This window comes from Leuresthes tenuis, unplaced genomic scaffold (assembly GCF_036924035.1).
Source record: "Leuresthes tenuis unplaced genomic scaffold, fLeuTen1.0.hap1 SCAF_11, whole genome shotgun sequence".
Taxonomy (NCBI): domain Eukaryota; kingdom Metazoa; phylum Chordata; class Actinopteri; order Atheriniformes; family Atherinopsidae; genus Leuresthes; species Leuresthes tenuis.
Genome location: NW_027325365.1, coordinates 23,109,019 through 23,135,222, shown reverse-complemented (window position 1 = coordinate 23,135,222; position 26,204 = coordinate 23,109,019). Strand labels below are relative to the sequence as shown.

Sequence of the window (26,204 nt, the reverse complement as noted above, 5' to 3'; positions counted from 1 at the left end):
ATTCCTGGCTAACAGCATGTCATTCTGGGTAACAACTGGGTAATCAAATAATTCAACCCAAATTTCATATTATATTACAGTATAGTGTTTTTTTAATTGAGGATACAATAACAACCCTTTACTTATGCTGTAAAAAAGACATTTTCCATCTTTTTGACACTAAATATTGTGTGACAAACAGGAACGAATGAAGCCATTTCCAAATATATTGTCCAAATATATTACATAATTCTAATAAAAATGTGGTTTTCTGAGAAGTAATTATTTGTTGAGTTCCAACTGTCATTATCCAAAACCTTTGAATACCAACAATGATAGAAATTTTAATTAATTTTGAAAACCCAGGAAGGACATTCTCCATGCGAGAAATCATATAATTCACTGAAAAATGTTTATTGCACTCTTAAAACAAATTCCTGTTGTTGAGTGATATACAAAAAAAAAAAAAAAAAAAAAAGAATATAAATATTATGTTATGCATTTTTAACTCTTCTTCCACTCACTGCTGCAATGCTTTTATTTTATGTAAAGCACTTTGAATTGTTTTGTACATGAAATACATACAAATAAATTTGACTTGACTTTAAATAGATAATAAATCACTCCAGAATCACATCCATCCCTTGTATCCCTTCAGGCATGATTATGTGATGTAGAGCTGGTCGTGTCCAGGAACGGTGAAGTGTCCAAAGCCCGAAACTGCCCACACAAGGAGATCAAGAAGCATACACAAATCGACACACGTATTGTCATAACCTTTTAATTTCACGAATGCTTCACACTTCATCCTTTATAAAGTTATCTACATAGAATTCGTTCCCATGGCAAATAAAATATCCAGTGTGGAGTAAAGGGAAAAGAGAAGGCAACGAAACAAAACAAAAGAACAAAAACAGAAAGAGAAAAAAATAAAAATAAAAATCATGAAATATATAGCATTGATCAGAAGGAATTTGAATTTATGTCTAAATAATCATGCCAGTGACTAATATTGTCATAACAGGAGGTAGGGTTATAGAAACATGAAATGCTTTGTGTGCCAGCAGTAGTCAACAGCTCCCTCTGGTGGAATGGCTGTGAACAACACGTCCTTCCCAAAGTGCATGTCATGACTGGACTTTGATGTCAGGAGAGTTGGCCGACATATTTACATATCCAATCTGCAGATTTGAATAAAATATCTGTCAAACACTCTTGGAAATTACTATAAGCTATCTTTAATGTACTTGATTTTATTTTCATGTGGACTTTACATCTTACTTTGCATGAGGGGTCCAGTGCGTCGATTTCACATTACAGACTTCTGAACAGGATCTGAACATTTGATCACTGTCAGGATGTTTTAAGAAACTCTGAGACACTTTCTTTCTTTCTTTTTTTTTTAAATGAAACTAATGACATGATAGTGTACTGTGAACAGAACTTCAGTCCAGTCATTATGTATCACATTCACAGCACAGTTACTGAATTATTCTATTGGTCCTAAATGGCCTGACACTGACCTTGTTACTATTTGGGTCAGTCTACCAAATGGTAACCAGTGGTTGGAAAGATTGAACTAAAACTACTCAGACTGAAGTCTACCGATCTCTACCGAATTGCATTTAAACTCACAGGATCACATCAGGAGCGTAAAGCAAACAGGAGCAAAGGAAACAAACAAACAAAAAACAGCCTATTAATGCATTTGGGACCTAAAGTGTACATTTTCAGCTTTTTCCATCTCGACTTTGGTTTTAAAAACAAATTAAGAAGTCTAGCTTTTTACACGATCATTACGATTCATTAAAATAAGTCTTTAAATAAGGCAATGCTCATTACACGGTACCACACTGCAATTCATTATGAATTAACATATGTGTCGCACCAGCCAGGGTAATGTTTAGGTCTAAAAATGGGGTTTTCCATTGTGAAAATGAGGCTGCCGCTCTTGTTCAAGTCTGAACATACGTATCATATTCAGGCATGCATACAAAGCCACTGCTGTGCATTTCTAAAATATCTAATAAAACACCTTGTCAAGGAAAGTAAGGTAAGGAAGAGGACACAGCATTTTCAAACTCCAGTCCCATGAGGTATATACTTTGAGACCGTGCACCAACAACGCATCTTGAAATCCCTCATTTCCGCCATTTTCTTTCTAAGACAATGGCAGAGGGCAAATATTCCAACCCAGTCACTTTGAAGCCATCAGTTTTGCATGTGAAGAACAAATCCGGCGCGCATGATGAAAAAACCAAACTCACGTTTAAGTGCGTGCGATTACATCTGCTGTGTGTGTCGGTCCCAAAGGTTCCACAATAACCACCAGGCCAAATTCTCTCTTGGTAAAGGACGCGCCGTCTGATCACCCCTCTAGTTCTGGCACTGTGGTGACATCTGACCCAACCACAGTGTGACGCAGCACCGTGTATCATTACAATCACATCAAAGATGTTAAACCCCACCACTTGTCCTTTGTAGAGGACGGTGTGTGTTTGTTAAACTGCTGCCATTTTGTACATGAAGAAGAAATGCAGCATTTCTATGTGAGATCAATTTGGATGGCTGTACATGTGAGCCCTGAATAGATGGCTGGGACCCTGCAGCATTATCCGATGCTTTGTTGCTATTTCAGTCATGTAAGCGTTGCTGGGCACAGCCTAGGAAAAAAAAGAAAATCACAACACAATTTATTGATTCCTCAACGGTTTTGATTCACGCTTCCTGTGACCACCCAACGAACCGGCAAGTTGAACACTGCGGGGTCTGCGAGCCACACACAGGCAACCGAAGCATCGCCGCTATGTGCCGACCTGGCCGATATGATCCCCACGTCACTCTGCTAAAGCCACATCTCGAAATATCATTAAAGTCCCTGTTTTAAACACGCACCAAAGAAAAAAAAAACAAAAAAACAACAACTCTTACAATAAAGCGAATACAACAAACCTAAGCGTTTAGTTAGAATAAGCTGTTCACCAGGAAGATACATTAGAAAAATAATATATTTGAGTCTCAATATTTCAATCTCTAAAACGTCGACGAGTTCTGGGAAAAGGACTTTGAAGAACACCTCGGCGCTCGTGTTTGCCGTGAACGATGAGAGATTTCCGCCATTCTAACGTCTCTGCCTGCAACAATGTGGTAACAGTTTAAGGTCCAATATTACAAGAACGGAGCAAAGGCATTTCATTATCACTACATAAGAAGCACTGTGGTTTAAATAACAGTTCTTGGCCCACTCAGGTTGATGGATGAATCACCTCCACATCCACACGAAAAACCACAAAGTGAAGGGAGTAACCTAACTTGCTTTCCTTTATCTTATACTCTATAATAAATCTTGGAAGTGTGTTTTTTTTTTTTTTTAGTCATTTAACCCTCTGCAGCTCCAGCCACCACCTGCATAATCAACCACCTGACAAAAAAGCGGCCTTAAGCTTCCTCGGACGCCGTGGCTCTCTTCAGGTCCCGGATCTGCTTGATCAGATAGTTTTTCTCGTCACAGAACTGCTCGTCCTCCGATCTGTCTGTCTGGAAGTGGCTCAGGAAGTCCACGAGCTTGGTCTGGTTCTTCAGCAGTATGTCCAGCACGGGCTGAGTCTTGTTGGGGTTTGCAACAAATACCTTTAAGAGCAGAGAGATGGTTTGATTAGAAGCTTCCACCGAAACTCAGGCGGCCAAAATGTCATCATCGTACAATGCCAGTTCCCAGGTGTTTACAGACTGACGTTAAAAGAGGGGATGCCACACGGTGGGACACGTGGCCCTTTCCCAAATGTTTTTGAGCCGTGCTAACGCCATCAAATTCAAGATGAGCTAATATTTAAGAGATCAGTATTCAACAACTTTGCTCCAAAGGTTGGGGGGCCTCTGGCGGCCCAGTTTAACTTTTTAAATATGCGAATGACACGATAAACGTGTCACATGTTATGAGTGTTGACCCCGTCATTGAACATCAAACATTTAGATGCCAACCTTGAAGACGTGGAATGCTTCAAACTGGATGTTTCGGCTGTTGTCTCGAAGCAAGTTCATCATCAGTTTCAAGTTCTCTGCCCGGCTGATGTACTTTGTCATGACGGTGAAGTTGTGTCGGTCCAGGAGAAGTTCTCCAAGGAGCTGGCAAAAATAAATATATTATTTAAAAAAAACAGGGTAAATCAATCAATGCACGGACAACAAGCAAGCATCTTAGATGTAACTGAGCGGCTGCGAGCACCTTCAGAGACTGCCGTTTGGTGACGTAGTTTTCAGAGTGGAGAAGCTTTTCGTACTCCGTGAACACCTGGCGGGCGTTTGAAAAAGCACGTTCAGCACAGAATGAGCAGTCTTACGATTAAAGATCAAAATCTGCACCAGAAAACCCACCCTGTCGTAGTTGTTCTCCAGGAAATCGGCACACATAATCTTGTGCCTGGTGAGAAGATCCTGAAAGAGGACAGAGGAGTCTGATTAGTGAGGAACTGTGAGGATAACACACAGATGAAGATTAGCTTCTTTTGTTTCATCCGTTCTTTTCTGTCCAACTGCTCATTTACGAGATGTCCACACAAATGATAAAGATGGGGCTGGGTGTGTGTGCTATGTGGCATAATGAAAACATATTATCCTCCATCAACTACCTCGAGGATGAAGCTGGAGGCCCTTTTCAATTCAAATCTCTCACAGTAAAAGTTGATCTGTTCATTTCCAAGGCTTCTTCAACTTACTGATGATTGGCATTTGTTTCCAGCCCTCGTCAGCTGCTTCACGTCTGTGTCTTAATATGTCAAACAGATATCTGACAGACACTTTTATGTTTGCTGTTAGATAAAAACCCAGCGTGTGTGTGTGTGTTATCTGCCACTTTCTCCTCTCAGTCACTCAAAGCTTCAGGAAAATACTTAATAAAAGACTGCCACCATCATTGTGATCGTGTAGTCTTAAAACTGTCACATGGGGAGTTTTTCCAAACTTCTTCAGAAATATTTACGCCCCGTTGTTTTTACCCTCCATGTCTCGCCTGTCTTGTTCTCTGGAGTTGAAAGAGTTTCTAACACTGAATAACTGCTGTGTTTCTGATGCTGCCATCTTAAACTCACATGGATCCATTCAGGATCCATTTTCTGATTGATTCATTTCATTATCAGAAGGTTTTGCATCAACATCAAATGAATCCCTGGAGTCAAAAGAACCACCACTTTTATTAGGGGTTTTCCAGCAGATAATGGTGAGAATATAGAGCGGGGGTGGTCACTATATAATGATGTTATCATGCAGTTATTAGCTGCTCACTGGTGTGAACCGTAAACCTGAACGAGTGTGTACAAGTAAAGCAGTTTTTCAGCTTCCCACATGAGAATTCTGGACAGAAATGTTTTTTTTATTTTTTTTTATTTAAAAATCCCTTTCCTCCATGACCCTGTCTGTTCGTGCAGAATTCGAACCCCAGAATGTTCCACATTGCTATTTAATTAGCTGAGGCCCCCTGTGACATCACGCAGAACACCAATATGTCCAGAATACAGAACCAGTCAGATCTTACCAGCCCGGTACAGAGTAACACGTGTGTTTCAGCAGTTTGTGAAAGCCACATTAAACCACAGAAATAAATCACTTTAACTAGCTCTTAATTATGTCCTCTGATAAGTATGTGAACTGAGTGGTAGTTTGACGAGTGTTGGTGTAACTGTAAGAATTCAGTTAGTCGAACAAACAGAAGTTTCATGAAATGCTGAATTATTTTCTTCTTAATTACAGAACATGCAGAGTCTCAGCAGTCAGTTCATGGCTCTGGACAGACAGAGGGCTCGCATGGAAGCCATCATTCGTCAAACAGACACGCTGTGCTCATCGGGGGAAGCACGCAAAGTCGCTGTTTTAAACAGACTGGGACTCTCCACCCAGCAACCCATCCAAAGTCCTCATCCCCCGGCCTTCCATAGGCAAAGGCTTGGATCAGCTGCCCGCGGACGGAGGCTCAAACCACTCTCAGTCGAACCAACTCTGACACGAGAAACCGAAGACAGGATGTGGATCAAGATCAGCAGAGCAGAACTGATACACGAGATGACGACATGGACGAGCTCGAACTTCTCAGAAAGAGTGTCAGCTCGTCACATTCTGTCAGCTCAGCGTACGCCCTCAGCTCTGTGGATGCTGAAACTCCGAAAGAGCTGCGGCCTTCCCACTCATCTGCAGCCCTGATAAGTTGCCTCTCATTCCTGCAGCCTTTGCTACATCACCTTGGCCACCACCGCCCGAAGAAGAGCATCCAGAATCCCTGTGTTGGTTGTGAAACCCACTGGAGAAGGTAAGTTCTTCTGTAGACAAACTCATGAGTCCAAAACGGTAAAACTGACAAAAGTCAATGTTTACTGCTGAGCTTCAATCGACCGACTCCGCGTGTCGGAGATAAAGCCTTTCACTTCAGTCCAAGCTGAAATACAGGCTTACAAAATACCTTATTAAAAACATACATGAATGTAATTCTGTTTAAAACGACACATTTGCACAGAGCATAAGCGAAAGTCCATATAACAATGACCATGTTACTTCCCTGAAAGCTCAAATAGAGGCGATCGAGGAGAGACTGAAGCGCCTAAAGAGCAATTCAGTCGACCCTTTGCCACAACATCCTGGGGCCCCTAAAAAGAACCCTGCGGTGGCAGCAATCAGTCGAGCTCCACCTTTAAAACCCTGCCCACCTACAACAGTGCAGCCAAGAAAGACCACAATAAGGAGGATGAAAAGGGTCTTAACACTAAAGACAGCAGAAACTAAAGATCAGGAGAAGCTGCAGCCGCTGATTAATCCAGCAGCGAGTCTGTCTCAGTGCTTCACGCTTCTCGCCTCAGACGACTGGTAAGACTTCACACGGCTGATGCATTTCCTTCTTAAAGCACCGGTAAACTACGTACTCAGTCTGCCCCGTTCCCGTTGCTTTGGGCCAGAGAAAACACTAAGTTGGAAATGATCTGTAAACATCTTAGCCAGTGTCTGTTGATGTTTCAGAGAAGAGCACCGTTTGATAAGAGTATCGTGTCAATGCAGGAAGAAGAAGGTGGAAGGGCTGCGTTGCGTCCGCGCCCTGGTCCAGCACCACCCAGACGTTCTGACGGTCAAATTACATGAAGTTTGTCTGGTTGTGATGGAAGAGGTGCTGAAGATATTTCCCTCTGTTTCTTACCACGCTGCACTTTGCTGTCAACATTTGTCTCCCAAAGTTTACACTCCAACACATCTGTGCTGGAGGTACGACTGCTGACCACCCGTCTTCTGTTACCGTGTAGGTTAGAAACCTGCGCTCGTGTGTGGCCTGTGCAGCCGCAGACGCCTTTGCATGCCTCTATGCTAACCTGCAGAAGGACATGGACAACGAAGTAGAGAGAACGGGCCGCATTTTACTGCTGAGGATTGCACAAGCATCTGCAAATACCTTCGTGCAGCAGCTGGTACAAAACTGCAGTCCAGGCCGAGGGCTGAATCTTCTGCTCAACACAGGACTGTGGTAAAGAAGCCACAATACCGAATCAAAATCTATGGATGAAGCGTAGCAGCGGCCATAAACCAACGCAGTCGAATCAAACAATGTGAGAGTCTTTGTTTTTTTGTCCTCCCAAAGTCATCTGAGTCCAGCAGTGAGGACCAGCACCGCCCAACAGCTGACAGACTAGAAACGGCTGCCGTTTTAACATCAGGACAGAGCTTCACCCCCGTTTCCTCACTGCTCTGAGCAAGATTTCGCTGGATGCTGCGGCTGAAGTCAGGTCAGTAACACACCTGTAAGGCCCGATGGTTTTAAGTTTTTGTTTCCTGCGAGCCCTAAATAAGCAAACACTTATCTGCACAGGGCACAGGGTCATACCATCATTCAAACATTGGTCAGAGATTTCATGCAGCTGTAGTAGCAGACCACCCCTCTAAATGACCAGCTTTCACTGGAGAAGATTGTGTGAAATGCAGCCAGAAAGTAAAGGGAGAGCTGAGAACCACCATGGATGCAGAGCCTTTAAGAAGTTCAAAGTCAAAGTGTCCTTGGGCAAGACACTGAACCACCAACGTTGGCCCCCGCTGCATCCATCCCCTGTATGCAACTGCTTAGAGGAAAGCACCATCTAACCTATGTGCTGTATGAGTGTGAGTAAATTGGTGAATGTGGCTTGTAGTGTGAAAGTGTGAGTCTTAGACTAGAAAGCTTGATACAAGCACAGCCCATTCACCATTTACCATCTCATTCCCCCTCCCTCTCCACGTTAAGGCCCGAATGACAAATCTCCATCGCATTTTAGAAGTTTTTTAGCTCCATATTTGTCTAACAGTGCTTTACTGTAAGACTTAAATGTGGTTCCTATAGTCCTTCTAATCTGTTGTTACGGGGCCTGGCCAGCAATGAACAAGCACTTCATCTGTTGTCAAGTGCTTACTGGGAAGGACTTGTTTCTTTCTGCATACTGCCCTAAGATTGCTTTTTTTTTGCTGTAAACTTGTGCTATAAATAAAACAGCACTTGAATGAATTCCTACTGAGAGGCGTTTCTTGCGTTTAACATAGCTCAAATGAAGGAAAGTGTACACATTAACATTAAGTATATATATATATATCAACCATAGAAACGGTAACAGCAGGTAACGCATCTTGATTCTTTAATATATTGTAAATTACATATTTCATAGACCTACCAAGCTTGAGGAAAGTACCACCATGAGCCAAAAACAAGGAGATAAATCAATGAAATACTGACTTTGAGGATGAAAAGTAATCTCTGCCTGAGAATACTCCCGGATTCAAAGTAACTCACATACAAACTCCTAACTGGCATCCAATCCAACACTTTTCTGACAACACAACTTTTTGGGTATTTTTTGGTGCATGAGCAAATGCACCAACTCAAGCATTTGTAGATGCATGGCCATGTCTCAGAATTTCAGTGATGCATGCACTCACTTTTTAATGGTTTATCTGTTTATTTTTATTTGTGAGGCAGAAGGACTGCCATCGTTGGCCTCTCCATTTACCTTTGGATAAGAAATATAAAAGATTTTTTACATACCAACCAGCCACAGGTATGAAGAAGAACAAGAGAGATATCAAAGTGACAAGACTTTAAATAATGGGCTCTGCTGTATTTCCGAGATGGGCGTTACTAATTTCACAGGTGGATAAAAGCAAGGCAAAAATAATAATACTGTCATTGCTGATCTATTTCTTCTTCTGTTTCTTCATCTGCTGCTTAAGTCGGACACTTGTTGCCCACCATAGCACTGCACAATTACTCAAACTGACACGGTTTCAGGCGCCTTCGGTACTTTAAAGTGACCAACTGTATCATCATAATTTAATTTAGACAGGTCTGTGTGAGTAAAAAAAATAAATAAATAAAAAGCAATCAGAGAGAAAATTGTTTTACCTTGAATGACGCAAAGGCGTCTGAGGCGATGTCAAAGGTCGAGAGCTCCACAAAACGGAAGAAGCAATAGAATTCTTCAGAGAAGAGCACCGTCCTCGCCAAAGGCTCGTGACGGAGACATTCCCGCAGCATCATGCCACAGTTAAGAGCCACTTCAGCACTCTCATATCTGTACAGGTTAATACATGTCAGGTTAATACATGTCAGGTTGAAGTGAATTACACAGATGAACAAAATTAATCACACACCCATTATAAAAAAAAAAAAAAGAAAAAAAAAAGCCAGAAACAGAAACTAATCCATCATTTCCAGCACTTTTGATCTCATGTTAAATTTGCATTTGGAGTGATAAAAATTACATTTCAAGGTCTTCCACGGTGAGGTAATGTGTTTTTGGTCAAAAGACAATTCATGCTGCAGGGACATTTGTCAGAGGCAGAACTTTCTGCTACATCAACGTTAAATGTCAGGTTTTCACGTTCCCTCTGACAATCAAACCTAAAGGTCCTGTTTGTAGTTGTGACATTTTGGAATTCAGGCAAAAAAAAAAAAAAAGACGAAAAAAAAACAGCAGCAGAAATCCATCACATCACTGGCCAAGACAGTATTTGATGGACAGGCAGCAGCCTTTGTTGCTCCCAACGTAGTGCAGCCAGAACACAGGGTCGGCTCCCTGTGTGAGCAGCACGGCTGGGGATTTTTTGAGCTGTAAAACCAGCGCTCTACTATCTCTTTATCCATCGACATGTGAAAACAACAAGTTCCTGCTTGCTCCTCTGGGAGCTGTCGAAACGCATACTGTGTGAGGCAGAGAAACATCAGGCATGTTTGATGAAAGTAAAGTACCGATACACTTCTAACACCAAATCTGCACAGTAAGATATTAAGTTGTGTAACTGGACAACTAGAGCACTCACACTGAAGACCAAACCATCAAATAACATATTCCTGTAGACTGCGAAGACTAACTTACCCTTTCAGAAGCATGAAGAGGATCTGTGGGTGTGTGCAGATGTATTCTACTGTGGGTGTGCGAGTGCCAATCTGACGTCTCACGATATTGCTGAACAAATGGACCACATCCTTCTTGCCCTGTAAAACAACAACCACTGAGTGAGATCAATGGCTGACTGGGTGCTGATATGCAAACATTTTTTTTTTTTGCTTAAGGCACAGATGCCCAGATCAGGCGTTCACACTCCCACTGATTATTTGATGTCTGTACAAAGCAGTCAATACTTTTTTTTTTCCCCCCACTGTAACAGAACAAGTGCATTTGCCCCACCTCAAAGTCAATCTTCTGCAGGTTTGCAATCAGTGCAATGAGAAGGTTGGTGTTGTACAGCTCCTGAGCAAGCTGAGCCACAGCTTCAGTTTGAGGTTCCTTGTCACCAGTCCCACAAAGCACTTCCTTCAGAGAGGCAAGGTTTTTGGACACCTCCTCTGCAACCTTGGCAATAGAAAAAAAAAAAAAAAAAAGAGTTGACAAGATTGAAAATCAGCTGATTTCAAACTCATCAAGAATACTAAATTAAAATGATTCAGCGTTAGAGGAAGAAAAGAAACATTGCTGACCTTTTCACACTTCTTGCTGTCACCAGCATCCAACTTTTCCATGTACGCAACATGCTCCTTTAAATTCCTCACTATTTCAGCTGGACTCTTCTGAGACTTCCCAAAAGGAAAAGGCATGACTGTAGACAGGTAATCCGAGGCCAAATCACTGCAGGAACATGACAGTAAAAAAAAAAAAAAAAACCCACAAAAAACGATGTGAAATTGCAGCAGTTTAATTTCCTGCACCTTTCTGTATCAGGAAATGGCTAGAAAAGCTCTCACTTGAAAAGATAATATCACTGGTAGATTACTTAACGGCCACACACAATCGTTTATATGCATTTCAAAAGCATAAAATTACCCAATTCAAATTTAAAATGGCTGAAAATGTATCATTGTTGTCATTATTATCTTACACATAAAGAAATTAATCAACATAATCACCGTTTGAAGCACAAAAATTTAAATGAAAGTTAGTGATGGTAAAAAATAAAAAAAATTATAAAACTAACTAGCAAAGATGCAAAACTATCACAACTGGGCCACACAAACAGATGTTAAAAACCAATGTGTAAACAGAGAAGAAATGGGCCGAATACTATGAAAGTGATGTAAAAAAAATCTCCAACATACATAGTTGAAGACATAAAATTGAATAAAACTGAAAAAATGGTTTGTCAGTCGGTCTAAGAGTTGTCGTCCTTGGCAGGAGGAGTCGGGGGGGGGGGGGCTTTTTTACACATCTGTGCCCATGGGGCCCGTTGTTTCACATTCCGTCCCTGGCTACAACAACGTTAGTTTATGGAGTCTGGCTAAAAAAACTGACGGGCTAAAAAAAATAAAACTAAGATATCACAACAGCAGAGAAACGCGGCTATCATTTCTAACCTTCGTAACATCAAGTTTGGCCGTTTTTTTTTCTCAAAGGAAACGCAGGCGAGTTTGTGAGAAAGTAATACCACTGCGATAGCTTTACTCATGTAATGTAATGAGTAAACACTTGGTTTGCCCAGCCAAATGATAAAAAGCTGCCTTTTAAACCGACACCGTGATAGGTTGCGGCGAACATGACGTTAAAATGTCAACGTTACAGCATGCCCATCGGCAAAGTTGAGTTAGCTTGTGACCTAGTTAGCAGTAGCGAGAAACAGGCAAACTAATGACAGGTCCTAGTTTAAGGTTGAGGGCCGTAGAAAACACACACAGCAACCACCTGAAATCATTACTTCAGACCACCAATACTCACCGAATGAAGTCTAGTTTTGAAGCCGAAAGACGCTCGGTCGCTAGAGGTTAGTTAGCAGGATAGCGAGTTGTCGCTACTTTCTCTATTCAGTGTAACGTTACTCTGAAAAGTATGTAACGTTATCTGAGACCTGTGGCTGTCTGACATACACTAACTGACGACAGTCATAGCTATGATATTTCGTGTAACCTTCTCAGCCGTCGCCGCCGTCGCCGAGTTTGCAAGTTGCCTATTAGAGCAGAGAGAGTTGCTGGGCTAGCCTGTCTGACAACTTCATTTCCCTGTTCTGTTCTATCGAAACACCCGTCCTCTTCTCATCCCCGGGACACTGGGCGGGTGTGTTGTGCTCTGGTGGTGCTGTACAAAATGACTGTCAACAACTTCGGCCTATCGCTTTAACGAAAGCCAAGCTCTGGAAACTCCCTCTCTGGTAAGTGTGCGTACGTTTCACAGCTCGCATAATTCGTGTGGGGGTAATGAGACTAAAGACTTAAAGGGAAGCCCTCCTGACGGACTACCCTGCCAAGGAAATGAAGCGCATCTAATTTCTTGAGAAAAGATGAAACGCGGTTTCAGAAGGGCCGTTTGTAGAGGTAGTGTTTTAGATTATATGTCTCTTCTGCATAAGAATAAAACGACTGGGAACTGTATCTATGTTACCAACATACTTTTTGTTGGGGAAAAAAACATGCTTGTTAGTTCAAAGAGGTCAGAGGAAATTTCAATAACCAATAACAACACTTTTACAACAAATTGAACTTGATACACACAAGATTAAAGGCTCAGTTTTGACAACTGTACTAACAGTACTAACTTGGTTCTGTCATGTTGCTTATAAAAAGAGTTGAAATGAGGGTACAACCAAGTCTTCAGTAGTGTTACAGCCTGAGAAAAGAAACTTTAGCATTTGCACCGCAGCTGATATTTCTGCATTTCCTGCCAGACAGCAGCAGGATGAACCAGCTGTCGTTGGGGTGGTGATTGTCTTTTATTCTTCTTCGGGCTCTGACACTTCGCCTTTTGCAGCATCACTGGTGCTGTGTCAGTACATTTCTGTAGAGCTGCTACAGCTTCACTTGTCCACAGTGTAGCAGTTTCTACTGATAGTTTGGTTAGCTGGGAATAAGGTAATGGGAGATGTGGTCTGACAAACCATCGTGTCACATCTCGTAATAACCGCTGCCGATGTGGATGATCTGCTAGGCTCATTTGGCAAAAAAAAAAAAAGTCCACAGAGACAGCTTTGTCTGACAGCAGCCTTAAAAGACCATACTTTTCTTGCTGGATATCTTTGCAGCTTTTGATGTGTTAAATCGTAGCATCGTACTAGCTGTTCACTCTGAGATGAGCATCTCAGGCATGAAAGTGTCACACACATTTACGTCCCATCGCCTTTCTATCAGGAAGACCCCAAGACTCTGTACTGGGACCACTTTTCTTTGTAATGTACACCTCCTCCTTAAACACAGTCTATGGCTTCTCATATCATTGCCATGCAGATGGCACCTAACTGTAACTATCATGCATGCCAGATTAGCAGTTTCAGCACAAATCTCAAATTGTTTTAGGTATATCCACATGGATGAAGGAACACCACCTTCAGCTCAACCTCTACAAGCCTGAGCTATTGGTCAAAACAAGAAAATTGCCTTTTCAACCGTCTCCCCAACAAAGGTTGCAAGAGACTTGGGTGTCATGACTGATATTCAGTTGTTTTTCTCCAACTATGCTGAATCTGTGTCTCGGTCATGTTGCTTTTCACTTTAAAGAGGCCAATTTAAAAAGATTTAGCATTTCATCCACAGGTCAGACGGATTTCAGTCAAACTTAATATTCCTCAATTTGAAGTTGTTTTGGATTGAAGCATCAGCTCATTTCCTGAATCAAAATGATTAAACGTAAAAAGCATTGTGGTGTGTACCACAGTGATTTAGTAGATTTGCAGAAAGCTTTTTCTTCTCTATCACTACATTTTATGAAATTGGCTTTCTGTTGGATTTAAGTAGTGCGCTACAGCTCCAATCAATAGCTTTCTAGTAAAAGTCAAACTGTTGTTGTAACTGGTCTCAAGTCGCTTGTAAAATCCCTTGGAAATACAGAATACATTGACTGTATTTTCCAAATTGTCATTTGTTCTTTATTTTTATCAAGCGCTAAAAAGCGCCCATCCCACTCAAGGGCCTGTCTGGGCCTGGTGATCCAGCTTCTTCAGATATATCACTGCTTTAAAAAATCATTTTCATGCGATGTCATCGATGTTACGTTTTGTGGATCTTTTTATGCACCCATTTACACAATTCACTTAGTGTAATTGTGCACTTCTGAACATTTGTGTCTTTCTTCACTTCCCTGTAATTTGTTGGCCAAAAAAAGAGACAAACAACCCAAAAAGAGAGATTAAAGATAAATGTGACCTATTGTATTTTTCTTTTCAGACTCTCAGTAAATGAACAATGTTATCTTGGAATATTTTGGCCACAGTAACGGTGTTGTGAAAACAAGATATCGTGACAGCTCCTTTTGAAACATTACATAATACCTTCATGGACTTGACTTTTATTCTGAAAGCCACACCCGGAAGTCCTGTTGTGCCGCGGTGCAGCTAGCTTAGCGCTCGTGCGAAAAGCACACAATCACTTCTGAAGGACGGGAAGAAACACAGTTGTTGGCCGGAACAGTTTTACTCCATTCTTATTTTTCCAGAGCGATAAGATAATATTAGCAGGTAAGAAGTGAGCTGTGTGTCCGTGGCTGGGTGATGCCCACTGCGTTTCATGGCCTGGTGGCGGTTCAGGCCGTATTGCTGGCGTACAAGCCGAGGTGCTCTCTTCTCACAGGGATACAACACGTATGGCGCTCTTTACTTCGAAACGGTTTGCAAAGACCCGCGCCTGTCATGATAATTTCCACATTTAAAGGGAAATAATCGCAGTTTTTCGGGTCCCACTTGGAACATGTCGAGGAGTCATATTTTCACACGGCCGACCCTTATTTTTCCAACATGAAAAGGCCTTGGGAGAACATTTTCGGGGCGTTGAGATGTTCGCCGTGGAAATAGTTTTCAGTTGCGGGTAGTTTGGCGGAGAAAGAGACACACACCCCCCTTTAATTCAAAACTTTGGAGGAGACAGTCGGAGCACTTTTTAGGCTACACGCGTTCTTGTCACAAATCAACCACAGCGTCGCGGGTAGCGAAAGACTACCACACGAGAGCTTTTCAGACAAGATAAGGGGTTGAAATAAATGGTATATAGTGTTGTTTACACGGGCAGCATCGTGTGTTCTCTCGCCGAGCCCCGCTGCTGTGGCCGCCGCAGTGAAATCCTGGCCCTGCTATCATGGCTGTAATGGCTCTCAATCAAGGCGTCGCAGCACACTGCTATTGTGTTTTTTAAAACAGCCACTTGCATTTGTGATCTACTAATGAGTGAATATATATTTATATATATTTTAAATCCACCCATTTAATGTTTCCAGGGGGGCCTGCGGGAATTCTGGACGGCTGTATCTCTGCAAATGTCAGCATATATTTGGTGGTTTGATCTTCTGTATTAATCAAAAGGATTCAGGAAAGGTTTTGCAGCCGAATTCGCAGGAATTTAAAGAAAACTGTGCATAATTCACGTCTAAGAGATATAATGAAAATCCATCAGGAAATGATAGAGGCAACATGACTATTTAAATCAACCCACCTCATCCTAATGAGTATGTTGTCACCCCTTACATCCTTAAAAAAAAGCGTGTGTAAAACTGATCCTTTTACACAGAAAATGCATCTTTTACAGGACTAGAAGGCTGCAAGATGAAGCAGATGAGCTATGGAAGAATTACAGTGCAGGCTGCACATGCAGAATAGGAAACATGTTGCATCATTAGCAGAAACGCTACTCATGGGGGGGGGTTGTCTGTTTTGTAGGACACATTAATGAAAAACGTGAGCTGCATCAGAAGTTCTTAACAGCCAGTGATCAAGCACATGGGAGATATTTTTGGCCTGCTATCTTACACAAAATCAACATCTCACACAACTCTAGCGCTGTTTAAGGAAACAAATGTAATACTCTTCTGGATGTATATATTTTTTTTACTCAAGAGGCTGTTGGAAAGTATCCACGCTTCAACCGGCTTGAATCAGCGACCACCTGACATCAAAAGTGTTGAACGGTGAATGTTTTGACCCATCAGAGGCTTTGCAGAGTTGCACGTAGAGCTGCTCCGTTGTGACTTCCTGTGCACAAGTTTTACGTCACTTCTAGTAGATTTTAGTCAAAGTTTAGCTTTCAGCTGCTTCTGGGAAAGAGTTTTTAGTGGCTCCTCCCCAACGTCCTTTATTTGGTTTTTCATAACTCTTTGGCCTTTCAGTTTGGTCAGGAGGAAAAAAATGTTTTAGTCTTGAGTAACTGAATATGTTCAGGGTGTTTGGCAACTCCAGACTATGGACAGTAGACTGCCTGTTCATGGCACATGTGATGATCCCATCAACAACTTAATAGCTTGGCTGCTAATATCTAGAGACGTCATTTCACTTTAAAAAAACAAAACAAAACAAACCTTTTTTTAAACCTGTGTTGCCACAGAATCTGAGCACTGTTAGTTGGACTGCACCCAGGTCAACTTCCTTCCGAGCTGCTGTGTTTATGAGCTAGATGAGCGACAAAATGAAAAGCAGCTTTAACGGTGTGGAAAATTGTTTGAAAAACAGCTTTCTTACCTTTTTTTCGAAGTGGGCACTTCCTCTTGCGAAGATTATGAAGATTATTTTGTTGTTCTCTGATTTATTTTTGTTTGTTTGTTTTCTAATTAGGCTCTCGGGTGCACAGAAAAGCCTTTGGCCATGTCGGGACAGAGAAAAGGAGCTGCAGCTCGGCTGCTCAAATGTGCCTTCTGCAGAACCAACCGGGACAAGGAGTGTGGCCAGCTGCTGGTGTCTGACAGCCAGAAGGTGGCAGCCCACCATAAGTGCATGGTGAGAACACAACAGTGCTCCCAACCGCTCTGCCTGTCACCCCTAATGCACAATTCTTTTTCACAGCTTCTCTCATGTATGCTAAGCAGTGAATGGCACAGCCCCAAAACCTTTGTATTTGTGAATGACACAGAAATTCTTCGTTGTGTAAAGGGGAAAAAAAAAATTAAATTCAGTCATTAAACTGTGCATCTGTCATACATTTCTTACAAATGATCCAAGCAACCCAAATGTCTTGTGGAAATGGTGAAAATAACCTTTTATAGTCATTTTCTTGATGTTTTCTGCAGCTTTTCTCCTCGGCTCTGGTCACGTCACACTCGGACAGTGAAAACATTGGAGGATTTTCTGTTGAAGATGTGAAAAAGGAGATTAAGAGGGGAAATAAACTGGTGAGTACCAGCTTCACAAGTGAGCATTGTTGACAAAGTGGCTGCATTTTTAAAGTTCAGTGTTCCTCTCGGATGTTTGTCCTTTTCTTTTCTATAAATCGAGGCTGCGCAAAAGTTGTCTTTAAGTAATAGTAACTAATGATGAAGAGGCACACATTTTGGCCCGGAGGTTTCCCAGTTATGACATGGTGTGTCTGTCGCAGAGAGTGATGCTGATACCAGCTGGCAGCATTACATCAGATCCCTCTCTCGTGTTAGCTGGCAAATATCAGCTTTCTCATCCAGTGAAAGATCCAGAACTTAAAAGGTTGGTTTTCATCCATCAAGATGACAAAACGTTGAATAAGAAGATGGTTTCTCCTCGACACCTTCACGCCAACGCTGCTTATATATTCATGCGTGTGCCCCTGACTGTTAATGGGATGCACTGTCGCGATTTCCAGATGTGTGGCGCGCTTGAATGCTTTCATGTATTTGAATGTCAGTCAGACACTTCTAATTAGCAACACTTCTATTCTGATTTGCACTGTGTTCACATGGCTCTGAATCAGTTTCACTTTGATAAATGCACATATTTTTTATGATTTTACCTGGATCACCCAACATGAAACTTCCATCACACTTTGTAAATAGTGATACATTTACAGCTATACTGTTTATAGGACATCTTGAACAAGTTCGTAAACGTTTTCATAGCTTTATTTTTTTCTTATGGAAGTCTATATTGATGAGCCAACAGATCAATATTTTGTATATTGGAATGTTAAACTTATTTATTTTCTTTCTTTCCAACCTTAGTGCTGTAGCTTTGATTATTTACAGTTTTTAACATTTGTAACACTCCAACCCCACAGAGTGTTCAAATTAGGATTAAACATGATGATGAAAAGCCTAAACTTGTTTGAATTAAAACATTTTGTCTCCACTGGGATTTTGCACCACTCTCCTGCAACAATGTCCAGGGGTTCGAGGTCAGAAGATTGGCTCATCATTACTCTGGTCATCAGTTCAGTCCACTCTGGATGGGACTCGGGTCTGGACTCTTTCTGGGCCTTTATATAATGTTGATGTTGCTTCCTGTTAGTAATGTCTTGGCCACTGTTACCAATTGTATTGGATCATTCTTTAACAAGACAAGGGCTCAATCTGATGTTCCGGTGTTACCCAAGACCAAATTTTTTCATGGACCATTAGATTTGAGCTATTCTTTATTCTGTTTTTTTTTTTCTCATAATGATGGCAGATGTGCTCCTCTTTCCTCCTGATACCATTTACTTTGATGAGGTTGTCTGGCCCATTGATTGTTGTCAAAGAGAAGAGGTCGAAGATCCTTGTGGAGACAAATGGCTTGTAAACAACAATATTGATTGCAGTCATGCCTTTGCCACTGATTGATAAAGAAGGTAGAAATAATTCTGGATGGTGACATAAGGTGATGAAGAAGATAAGGTTCTGTGCTGGGGACTGCTTTAAATGTTGCACAAGCTTCCCAACGTAATGGACCACACTACAGAATGACTTCAGTCAGAGGCTTCTTCAGCTCCCCTGCAATAAGGACCAGTGCAGCAGATCATTTTTGTCTTCGGCAGCAGCCTTACAAAAGCCTACATGAACCTTTATGATTATTATTGCAACCCAAGTCATCTCAAGGCAATTTACAAAAAAGCAAGCATCTTAAATGCAAGTGTGATGACACACAAGCCAGCTCAATCAATTCAATATATTTATGTGACGCCAATTTATGGAAGTCGCCATGATGAAGAAAAGCAAAGAAATAATTGCATCAAATCCTCAATTCAAGCTCCGCCTCAAGCAGTCATGGGGCAACAAATTTACTTTGGAGCTTCGCATTACTGACCATTTTCATTAGTTTGACTCCATCACTTTGAATGGTTGTATCCTTAAACTTACATCTCTGTTCTCTCCCTTGTCAGATGTGTTCTTCGTGTCACCGACCAGGTGCGACCATCGGCTGTGATGTCAAGACGTGCCGAAGGACGTATCATTACTACTGTGCTGTGAAGGACAAAGCCCAAATCAAAGAGAATCCCTCACAAGGGATTTACCTGTAAGTCACTTCAGCTTTGGACTCATGTCAGTGTGCAGATGAGGTTGGGGGCTGGGTCCACAATAGGCGGGTAACAAGCCTGACACGTGGTCAGAACATCTGGCTGTTCCCTCTCATGTTCACGTTGGGGTTGCTGGGTGAACGAGCTGTAATGTTTTAGGCTTTCGGTGAAAACCGCAGCATCATGTTTATTCTCCTCCTAATTACAGTGTTTACTGTCGCAAACATCGGGATGCTTCTCAGGATGACATTCAAGGTAAATTATGCATTTTTTATACCCCCAGCCTATTGTGTCTGCTCCTGTTTGCCTTTCAGCTTCAAAAGTAAAATATATGACAGAGAAAGATAATCAAATCAGAGAGTTCTGTCTTGAGTGCAACTGTTGTTTTGTCCTTAGATGAAGAGGAAGGTGTGGCCAATGATTCAGACTCATCACCTCCACAAAGTAGGGGCAGGGGACGGTTTGAGAAGGGCAGAGCAAAGGTTGGATCTCGAGGACAGTCAGAAGAAACTCGCTCCACCTCCTCACAGGCAGCGGACGAGGAGAGCTCCTCCCATGTAAACGCACTAATTCAAAGGGTCTGTTTTTGGTATGCGGACCTGGCTAATATGGTCTAACTGGCATCATGTGTTTCAGCGGGACAGGTCTCCTCTCCGGAGCAGCCCAGCAGACGGCGGCCAGCGCTGCGGCTTCTGCCATGCCGGCGAGGAAGAGAACGAAACGAGAGGCATGCTGCATACAGATAACTCCAAGAAAGTGGCTGCACACTACAAGTGCATGGTAGGCTTGTTTCCACAACAAATTTGCTTCGAGGCTCTACCGACCGCACTTCTCATCGTTCCTTCCGTCCTTTTCAGCTTTTTTCATCGGGAACAGTACAGCTGACCACAACATCACGGGCTGAATTTGGAAACTTTGATGTAAAAACAGTCATCCAGGAAATCAAGAGGGGCAAAAGAATGGTGGGAAGCCTAATGCAACAGCTGTTTCATTGAGTCAGTCAAGCGTGAATTCTCATTTTCTAACGAGTTAAACTTGGCGTTTGCCTCTTTTTTTTTTCTTCCTTTTCCCCTTCAGAAATGCACGCTGTGCACCCAGTTGGGCGCTACCATTGGGTGTGAAATCAAGGCATGTGTGAAGACCTACCACTATCACTGCGGCCTGCAGGATAAAGCCAAGTACATCGAAAACATGGCCCGTGGCATTTATAAGTGAGCTCGTCTTTTACCAATTAAATTTTTTAAAGCACTTCATAAATAAACACATTTGCTCTTTGGTTTTAATTTTAGTTTTTTGTTTAGTTCATATCAGAGGTGCAGTTTTTCCTTTTTCCTTTATTATTTAAAAGGTTGCTGAATTACATTACTGAATAAAAAGTTAACGGACAGACAATCTTAATGCCTTTCCTCTTGCATCAATTCGGTAATATGAAATTGAGATTAAAGACTTACTGATCTTGCATGTGTTCTCATCACCTTTCATATCGCTTGACATTCGCATTAAGTTTACAGTGAAACATTCCTGTTTGCTTAAACCTCGTATTTCTCACAAATGGGGCTGTTGTGGCTCTGTGATCATACTCAATGACTCAAATGAGTCAGTCCAGTGTTCTGCTGTTCAAGCAACCATTTATGACACATCCAAAGGATATTTTTTCATTGGAAGATGAAGAAAAAGTAGACACAGAAGGCTTGTTCTCTGTGGAAAAGATGTTTGCAGTTTAAGTGTTTTGACAAAAGTTCGATATAAATATATATATTTTTTTAACCAACGAGCTCGTCTCTTATTGATCTTACAAATAGTTTCCAGTGACATCTTCCCCCATAGTTCAGCAATCAGGTTCAACACTGCTTCCTGCAGTTTTTCGAAAGTTGCTTCTACTGAGTGTGAGCGACATGTAAATGCTACCACCTGTGGCTTGTCTGTGAAAAGGTACAGAGACCCTCACACGGAGATAAGTCGCACAGCAAAATGGTGACAAGCGATCATCTGCATTTACTGTCAAGCAAGCGTGAAAACGAATGTTGGAAATTACTTTTATTTTTTTTTTAATGTACATACTATTGTGTTTACTCCTTATTTCACTCCTTATTTACTCCTTTTTTTTAAGACTATACTGCAAGAACCATAGTGGCAACGAGGAGCGGGATGAGGAGGACGAGGAGCGAGAGAACCGCAGCAGAGAGAGGGCAGCGATCGACCACGGAGGAACACCTTCAATGCAAGTGAATGGCAACTAGGTATGATACACACACTCCAAAAACTACCGTAAATTCCGGACTATAGAGCGCACCTGAATATAAGCAGCAAGCTCTAATTTTAAAAAGAAAATCCATTTTGTACTTGTATAGGCCGCACCGGATTTTAAGCCGCCGGTGTCCACATTGTAATATGAGATATTTACAGAGAGATGTTACACATGAGGATTTTAGAATTTTAATTAAATGCGTATGCTAACATAAACAAATACATAGTGCAAATGCTTTTTTATCCCGAACAGTGCCTGTAACACTGTTGGTTTAAAAAAAAAAAAGACTATTCGACCAGGAAAAGTCATCTCCTTCAGTGTCCGAATTGAACAGCCTCAGAACTTCGTCACTCACTTCAGTCTCTTCGTTGTCGCTCTCACAATCTCATCTCAGATTGATCGTCTTTAATTTAAAAGCTGCATTAAAAGCATTTCTTAGTTTGTTTTCCATGTTGAGGGTGAGTACAAATGACCCATGAACAATAATTTAGTGCAAGTGTGTTTGATTTATCTACAATTTTATTGGACCACTGTGAACTATACGTTAACTTTATTGGTCTAATGTTACGAGCAAATTATAGTCCGGAATTTATGGTAATAAACTACTGGATTTCCACCTTTACTATAAAAAAAAAAATCCAATTGTTCAGAGTTTTACCTTCAGCAGTTGCAGAAGGGCAGTGAATTAAAAATATCTTGTAACTTTTCTCTCTTTCTTTCTTTATTTCTTTCTTTTTGGTTTTGTTCTTACAGGTGTTGACCCAGAAGTTGTACGTGAAGAAAAACCGAAGAACTCAAAAGACACGGGAGAGATATTTTTTTATACTAAATCTTAGCCTACTCACAAAGCTGTGGCCTGGGAGCTCCTGCGAGGCTTTCACATGGTTTCTTCCAGTAACTGGACATAATGTTCCGATGCACACCAGATGGCGTCTTTATGAAAAAAAAAAAAAAAAAAGAAGAAAAAAAAACCCTGTTATGAGTCGACTGGTTGAGCTTTTCACAGACTGGTGTTACTCTGTTGAGTGCTGGACTGCTGCAGCATCATGGAAAGCCACGGCTAATCTTTCCCAAGATTTAGTACAGGGGCACGGATTGTTGCCACGAATAAGAGCCGATGGACCGAATCCTTTGATTGTCACTCACTGCCCATGTCCCTGCAGATTACCACATTTGCTGACAGTTGAAACATTCTCGCCCCCCCCTCCCCTCCCTTAGGCCTCTAAAGGACTCACTTTTAAGAGGGGTCTTATTTGTTACTAGTCTCTATGAAGTTGTGCAGTTTGATTACCTTGTTTCTGTAATCATGTCTTAAGAATACTCTTTTCATGTTAGCCTTTCTTTCTTGATATGTGATATTTTGCTACTGTATTATCATCATGAGTACTTTTGAATATCTGGATTTCAGACAGTCACAAGTTTTGCCAGCATGCACTTGGATTCTCCCACTGTTAAAGGTGTTTTTGGCTGCTGAAGGGTAAAATAGAGCCCTTTAGAGGAGTTGGCTTGACTTTGTTTGATGTACTGTGACCTGTATCTCAACAAATGTAACCATGAATGATTGGAATAGAAATTATTTTATTTTACACATCACTGTGTGAATTGAGTGTTTCTTCTGAAAATGTCTCTTCGTTGTAGTCTTTACTCGAGGCAGTTTTCGGTGTCTGGGTGTTGAGGATGAGTATTTCTTGAGAGGTTTAGAGTGAGGAATGTCACACTGAGATGAGGTCAGAGCATACGTCTGTGCTTCATTACCCTGCTGTAGCTGTACACTCATTCATTAATACAAGTGAACATCAAATTAATTTACAGCACAATTGTGTTATGCTCTTTCTTTTTCTTTTTTTTTTAAACTATCGTTAGGTTTTTATACGATCAGCAGAGTAAAACCCTATGAAGAAAAGTAGGGCTCAAATAAATTTACAGACAAAATACTCTGTAGTTGTACAATTATAATAACAGTGGTTCTTAATTATGTGGTCGTAAATAGTGGGAATTTTTTGACTAGATCGTGGTTGTCATTTAGTGTTACTCACCTGCATAAAAACTGGTGTGAAACTGAGAAAACAAAAGGAAATTGGCATAGTTTGCCAACGTTTCATGGAGTTAACGCACAAATTGAGGAGTTGACACTCTTTTATGACATCACTTCGCTGCACCTTTTCCTCTCTTCTGTGGATATGTGTGTGTATATATATTTATTTATATATGTATATATTTATTTTTTTATATATATATATGTATATGTGTGCAGATAGTGTTTATAGAGCCTTAAAGGCGAAGTTTGTTTTTCTATAAACCTAGGACCTTATTTCTGGCATAAAACACGTTCATCTACTCTCTGATAAGTTTGGTGAAAGTAGGCGTCCTTCGAACGCTATTTAGATCACTCGAGATCCAAGTATATCCATATAACGGGAGTGAACGGTGCGTAGGCAATGCAGACTCTAAATAAGGCATTATCTGTCTTTATTCCACCAATACTTTAAAACGAACGAATGAATGAACGTGTACTATTGCACTGTTAGTTCAGAGCTGCCCTGTTGTTGTTATGGGGGGCTGATGAACCTATTTTATGCCAGAAATAAGGTACAGGTTTTAAAAATAAACTTCTCCTTTAAGGAAAAACAATTAAAAATGTTCCCGTATTATTTTCCAAAAAATTAAAAATTTTCTTTGTTAGGTGAATTATACAATTATTAGCTTACTTATAATGGTGATTATAAATGAAAAAATAACTTAATGTGCATTAATAATCACAATTATTTTTATACGGCAAAAAAATCATCTACTAAATTTTCGTAATCGTAACAGTCGTAGTTTATGGAGACTGGATGTCTTTATCAAAAGAAAACTTCATCAGCTGGATCAAACTAAGCAAACAAGTCAGAGCCTCCCATTGGAAAAGCACTGCAATTGTTGATATGTTGAACCATATTCTTCGATGAAGAAATGTGGTACAATATCGGAGATATGCCGAAATGTGAGGCACAATCAAGTAAACTTAATGTTTTTGGACAAAGCAGCTCTGTAGCCTTAAAAAAACAAGTTATCTGTAAAACTAGCGGGGGAAGGGGGGGGGACTTCAAGATTTGGCTCTGAAGCAATACAGAAGGGTCACATGGTCTAATGAGTCCAGAGAGACCGTGTTCTAGAGAGATGGGTGCATCAGCGAGGAGCGGCAGATGAAGTGCTGCTCCCATCATGCCTTGTGCCTACAGTGACTGACCTGTGGGGGCAGTGTTCTGCTTTGGGGTTGCTTCAGTTGCTCAGCTCTAAGTTAAGCAAAATTATTTGTCAAAAATGAGATCAGCTGATTCCCTGAATAAACTGAATGATCAGGATTTTCTATCAAGAGTTAGTTTTTTTCTCCCACCCTTTCCTTATAGCACAAGCATATTCCAAGGTGGCAATGCCAGGATTCACCGGGCTCAAATTTTGAAAGGGTGGTTCAGGAAGCACGAGACATCATTGTCACACATGGATTGGCCACCACAGAGTCCAGACTTCAGCATGGTCAGGGATCATTATGGGATCTTGGTGAAAAAAGCTGATTTTATGACAGATGTGGGATGTTCCTTCATTAATTATTCATCAGTTAAAGGGCACAAGGCCTGAGGTGGATTCCATGTGTGAAATTTGCATTCGAAAGACGTTTCCGTGAACCTGCAACATGATGGTAGCAGCCCCAGAAAAACTCTCACAGGCCAGTGAAGAACACTGTTGACGAGGAAACGGGTGGAATAATCTGCAGCTACTTGATTCAGCTGCATTTCACTTACTGAGGGGGAGAAAAAAATAAAGCTACGGAGGTCCACGAACAAATTAGGAAGACAGTTGCAGGAAAGGCTTGGCAAAGCACCACACAAGAGGAATCTTGTTCTTTGACTATCATGGGCTCCAGCCTTCAGGCAGTCGTTGGCTGCAAAAAAATTCCTTACAGTTATTCAAATCTGAATGTGAAATCTCTCACAGTGAAGTAATGAGCCTGCACTTGAAGCCCATATTCATTACATAACCATAATGTGAACATAAAATATAAGTCCAAATATTTCTTAACTTAACCGTGTATGCTAAAGAACATTAGCAGAAGTTTTTTTTCTAGCATCACTGTTAAATAAACTTCAACAATAAGCTCACTACAGTGAATCCCAGAACAATAAATATCCAGAATTATTTTGACAATAGCTGAACTCACATGAGTGGAATGTAATCTAGCAATTTAATTATAGTGTTGACTTTTATCATGGAAAATTACCCTGAGTCCTACACGATTATACACATGAAGTCAGAATTCCCATAAAAACATCAGAAAATCACCCTTCACAAATAACATACCAAATCTTGTCTTTA

At 41.1% G+C, this 26,204-nt stretch overlaps 2 protein-coding genes across 3 annotated transcripts; one reads left to right on the top strand and one right to left on the bottom strand.

The window, feature by feature from the left end:
• Positions 1-746: 746 nt before the first annotated feature.
• On the bottom strand, positions 747-12,536 carry cab39l1 (calcium binding protein 39, like 1). The gene is made up of 9 exons (XM_072396160.1): positions 12,177-12,536; positions 10,949-11,096; positions 10,659-10,823; positions 10,347-10,465; positions 9,374-9,542; positions 4,354-4,413; positions 4,205-4,270; positions 3,961-4,104; positions 747-3,609 (listed from the first exon to the last, which is right to left on the bottom strand). Exons 2-9 carry the CDS (start codon positions 11,063-11,065, stop codon positions 3,418-3,420), a joined length of 1,032 nt encoding a protein of 343 aa, XP_072252261.1. The 5' UTR covers positions 11,066-11,096; positions 12,177-12,536; the 3' UTR covers positions 747-3,417.
• Positions 12,537-12,669: 133 nt separating this feature from the next.
• Positions 12,670-23,441, top strand: phf6 (PHD finger protein 6). 2 transcript variants are annotated; one of them, XM_072396159.1, is made up of 11 exons: positions 12,670-12,769; positions 16,981-17,142; positions 17,433-17,534; positions 19,469-19,602; positions 19,812-19,858; positions 20,000-20,160; positions 20,240-20,383; positions 20,461-20,565; positions 20,681-20,814; positions 21,714-21,843; positions 22,605-23,441. In XM_072396159.1, exons 2-10 carry the CDS (start codon positions 17,011-17,013, stop codon positions 21,841-21,843), a joined length of 1,089 nt encoding a protein of 362 aa, XP_072252260.1. In that variant the 5' UTR covers positions 12,670-12,769; positions 16,981-17,010; the 3' UTR covers positions 22,605-23,441. The 2 variants fall into 2 exon arrangements, with proteins under 2 accessions (XP_072252260.1, XP_072252259.1); XM_072396158.1 differs by lacking the exon at positions 12,670-12,769 and adding an exon at positions 14,753-14,901.
• The last annotated feature ends 2,763 nt before the right edge of the window (positions 23,442-26,204 follow it).